Source organism: Austrofundulus limnaeus, unplaced genomic scaffold, assembly GCF_001266775.1.
Source record: "Austrofundulus limnaeus strain Quisiro unplaced genomic scaffold, Austrofundulus_limnaeus-1.0 Scaffold253, whole genome shotgun sequence".
Classification (NCBI taxonomy): domain Eukaryota; kingdom Metazoa; phylum Chordata; class Actinopteri; order Cyprinodontiformes; family Rivulidae; genus Austrofundulus; species Austrofundulus limnaeus.
Window position 1 is genome coordinate 206,217 of NW_013952655.1, and position 3,262 is coordinate 209,478.

General features: G+C 36.9%; 1 protein-coding gene across 1 annotated transcript in view; it reads right to left on the minus strand.

Moving 5' to 3' along the window:
* me1 (malic enzyme 1, NADP(+)-dependent, cytosolic) overlaps positions 1-3,262 on the minus strand; it is a gene marked incomplete at its 5' end in the record, with an annotated part of 107,671 nt that overhangs the window by 30,263 nt on the left and 74,146 nt on the right. The window contains 2 exon segments of the mRNA XM_014020463.1: positions 701-862; positions 2,586-2,661. Coding sequence (XP_013875917.1) covers positions 701-862; positions 2,586-2,661 — 238 coding nt within the window.

The window sequence follows — 3,262 nt, forward strand, 5'->3', positions numbered from 1 at the left end:
ATATCGTATCGTGACCCCTCTGTCATGATATGTATCGTATCGCCAAATTCTTGCCAATACACAGCCCTAATAGTGATATTGATGCTGCGCCAGGAATAACTGAAGTAGGGAGCCATGTCAAAGGTCTGGTCATTTACTTACTGTATCAAAAAAAACCCAAGTGTGTTTTTGCGTATATGTATAATATAATTTGGATGTTTGTGTAATATCTGTAAATATCGGTTATCGGCCATAACACCAATAATTATATCGGATATCAATATCGGCTGAAATTTTCATATCGGTGCATCCCTATGAAATACGATTCTTGAGTGAAAAAGAAGCTGTTCTTGTGCACTCTAGCTCTGTATTCAAGACAAAATATGTCTCTCTATGCTTAATACTAATGGGGATACGTTAAGTCAACAGTTCTTTCTGATGCTTTCATTGAATGATTCAAACAACCACAGATCGTTGTAAAGCTTGACCAACAGAGCTCATTCATGCAAACCATGAAAATGAAAAAAGACTTTACTCAAGATTGACCAAATAATAAAATGCTGATATTTATAACATCCCATTCAGGAGGCCAAATGACAAACAGCAAAGATGAGCAGACGTCAATTTCTGACAGCTGTATGTAAAACCAAAAAGCATGGACTGCTTGTATTTTTGTAAATAGTCTGCAAATAGGCTCTTATATTTAGATGCCAGCTCTTACCTCATTATCTGTGCCGACATCCAGCATGACGGGCAGGCACTGCTGTGGCGACATGCCTCCGCAGGCTGTGTACAGAGCCAGCTTTCCAACAGGGATGCCCATGCCATTGCATCCCAGATCCCCCAGTCCAAGGATCCTCTCTCCATCCGTCACACACACTGCCTGTCAATCAGTTTCACTGTCAGTACACCATATACCTGGAAATCTGTTTCACCAAGTGCTGCTTAGAAGAGATCACAGGTATAGAAATATATTTGTATTTTAGCTTTTGGATAATGGGAATATCACTGAATAATTTAGAAAATAAAGCAATACTTTCTCAGTTTAATTGTTCTTTAAACTTGTTCTGGTAACAGTGATTGTGCATTTTTCCTCAGCAGAAGCCAGGCTGTCCTACACACTCCTGATTTTCCACTTTCTAGTTGCCAAACTCAGTAAATGAGAATTTTCTCCACTGGATTGATTCCATCATATAAATCAAATCAGTTGTGTAACACTTATGGTAATATCAGCAGTGGAAGAGTTAAAATACAAATATCCCTTCATTTAGAAACAGTCTTTAATTATTATTATTTTTTTATCCTTGTTGTGATGCAGATGCCTCTGACTCGGATCTTTTTCAGCCATGTTCCTTCCATAATCTGACAAGTTTAGAATGTCTTTAATTGGGTTTTCTACTTGATTTTCTTAATTTTTTAGCCTGTCACTTGTTAATATGTTACAGAAGCTGATAAGGCTTATCCGTTGAGGACTGCCTGGGCTCTTGTTTGCCCTTACCCTTCTGATCTACTGAAAGTAAGGTGAGGTTATGATAAGAGCCCCTGAGAATAAGCAGAGCTGAGGCGCAGTAAATGTCCTGCTGTTGACAGCTGGGAACAGGTGGCTGAGGCTGCAGGTATATTTGACATGCCAGGAATACCTGCCGGTGTCGTCATCCTAAATCTGACCTGTATGTTTGAACACTGTTAAAGAAACAGGTCAGTTCATTAGGAAATCAATATAAGAACATCTATTTTTCAAATGTACAATCCCGATGCCAATAAAGTTGGGACATTGTGTAAAAATGGTATTCGATTTTTATTTATATTTTACATAATGTTCCAACTTCCTTGGAATTGGGGTTACAATTCAGTTAAGAACATTTTACTGTTTTTTGTAACAGTTTAATTTAGATTAAAATTTAATTAAAATAGTTTGGTAGTCTGATAAAGCTAATCAATCTTAGCCAAGACAAAATGGCACCAATTCAGACGACTTCATGGAAATTGATCTGCTCTTTGATGAACAGTTGTACCGTAAGTCAATCCATTCTCAAACTAAAGGCCCTGTCACACTGTAATGTTTTGGACAACTTATGCCAACTTGTGAACATTTTAAAAGACATCTATGTTGAAGATGGGGGGAAAAATCAACTAGAAGCCTCTTTTAGGCATGTACATACTGTAATGCTAACAAATTAATCAAATATCTAACTTTTATTTGTCATTTAGTGAAAAAAAAAACATTTCATAAGTTGAAATATGTTGTCTAAAAGTCATAGTGTGACAGGGCCTTAAGATGAGAACTGTTAGGTGACAGGCATTCCTCAAAGGATCGTTAGGCCTTTAATATTTTATTTGTCACCCCCTTTTTATTTTTCACCATCAGATCAGTGTCATTTCTGCAGGTTTTGTACCATCTATCCGATTATCTGCAGTTTTATAAGTTTGTACTTTTGATTTGTTGAATTTTCTGCCTCAGTAGAATCTGATCAGTTATTCAGTAGACTTAATCTGGACTAGATCAGTTTCTGTAGGCTCCAAACATGTTTTTAGTTCACACTACTCTAAAACCAATGTAACTGCGACAGAAAAAAAACAACTTTATTAATATAAAGGTTATTTACCTTGATGTTTTTTTCCGGCCAGTTTTGGAGGATTGAAGATATGTGGCCTTTGTCGTGGATAGTGATGAAGAGTCCCCTAGAACAAAAACAACTTTTATATTATAGATGCTAACAGATTACAAGTCTCACTCTTCAGGCTTGAATATGTTGTGAATGTCACTGTAATATTAACAGCACATCAATACTTATTTTTAAGTAAAACCACTTTGAAACTATTATTTTTTTTCCAGCCTTTTTCTTCTGACCAAATATGAAATTCTGATAGCACCTGGCTGGTACTGTAGTGTTGATCCCAGAGCTCAGGATCACAGGATAGTGTGAGGTCCAGATATTCCAGTTTGAAGAAAAGGAACACAAAAAGCTGGGTCACTTAAAGATGGGCAGGCACACAACACAGGTTTCCATTTCCCACAAGTAACTCCCAGTGTAAATCTTTCCTTCCTAAAACTCTCAAGTGGAAAGCAAACAAAACAGAAACACTGCCTGAAGGCAAAAGTTACCGGAATCTAAACAAGGCTCAGACTTTTAAAACACGTAGCTTTATTTCAATTAATTCAAAATGACTGAACTTCTTTCAAGGTATTATTTAGAAATATGAACAATAAATGAGGAGCGTGTGTGTGTGTGTGTGTGTGTGTGTGTGTGTGTGTGTGTGTGTGTGTGTGTGTGTGTGTGTG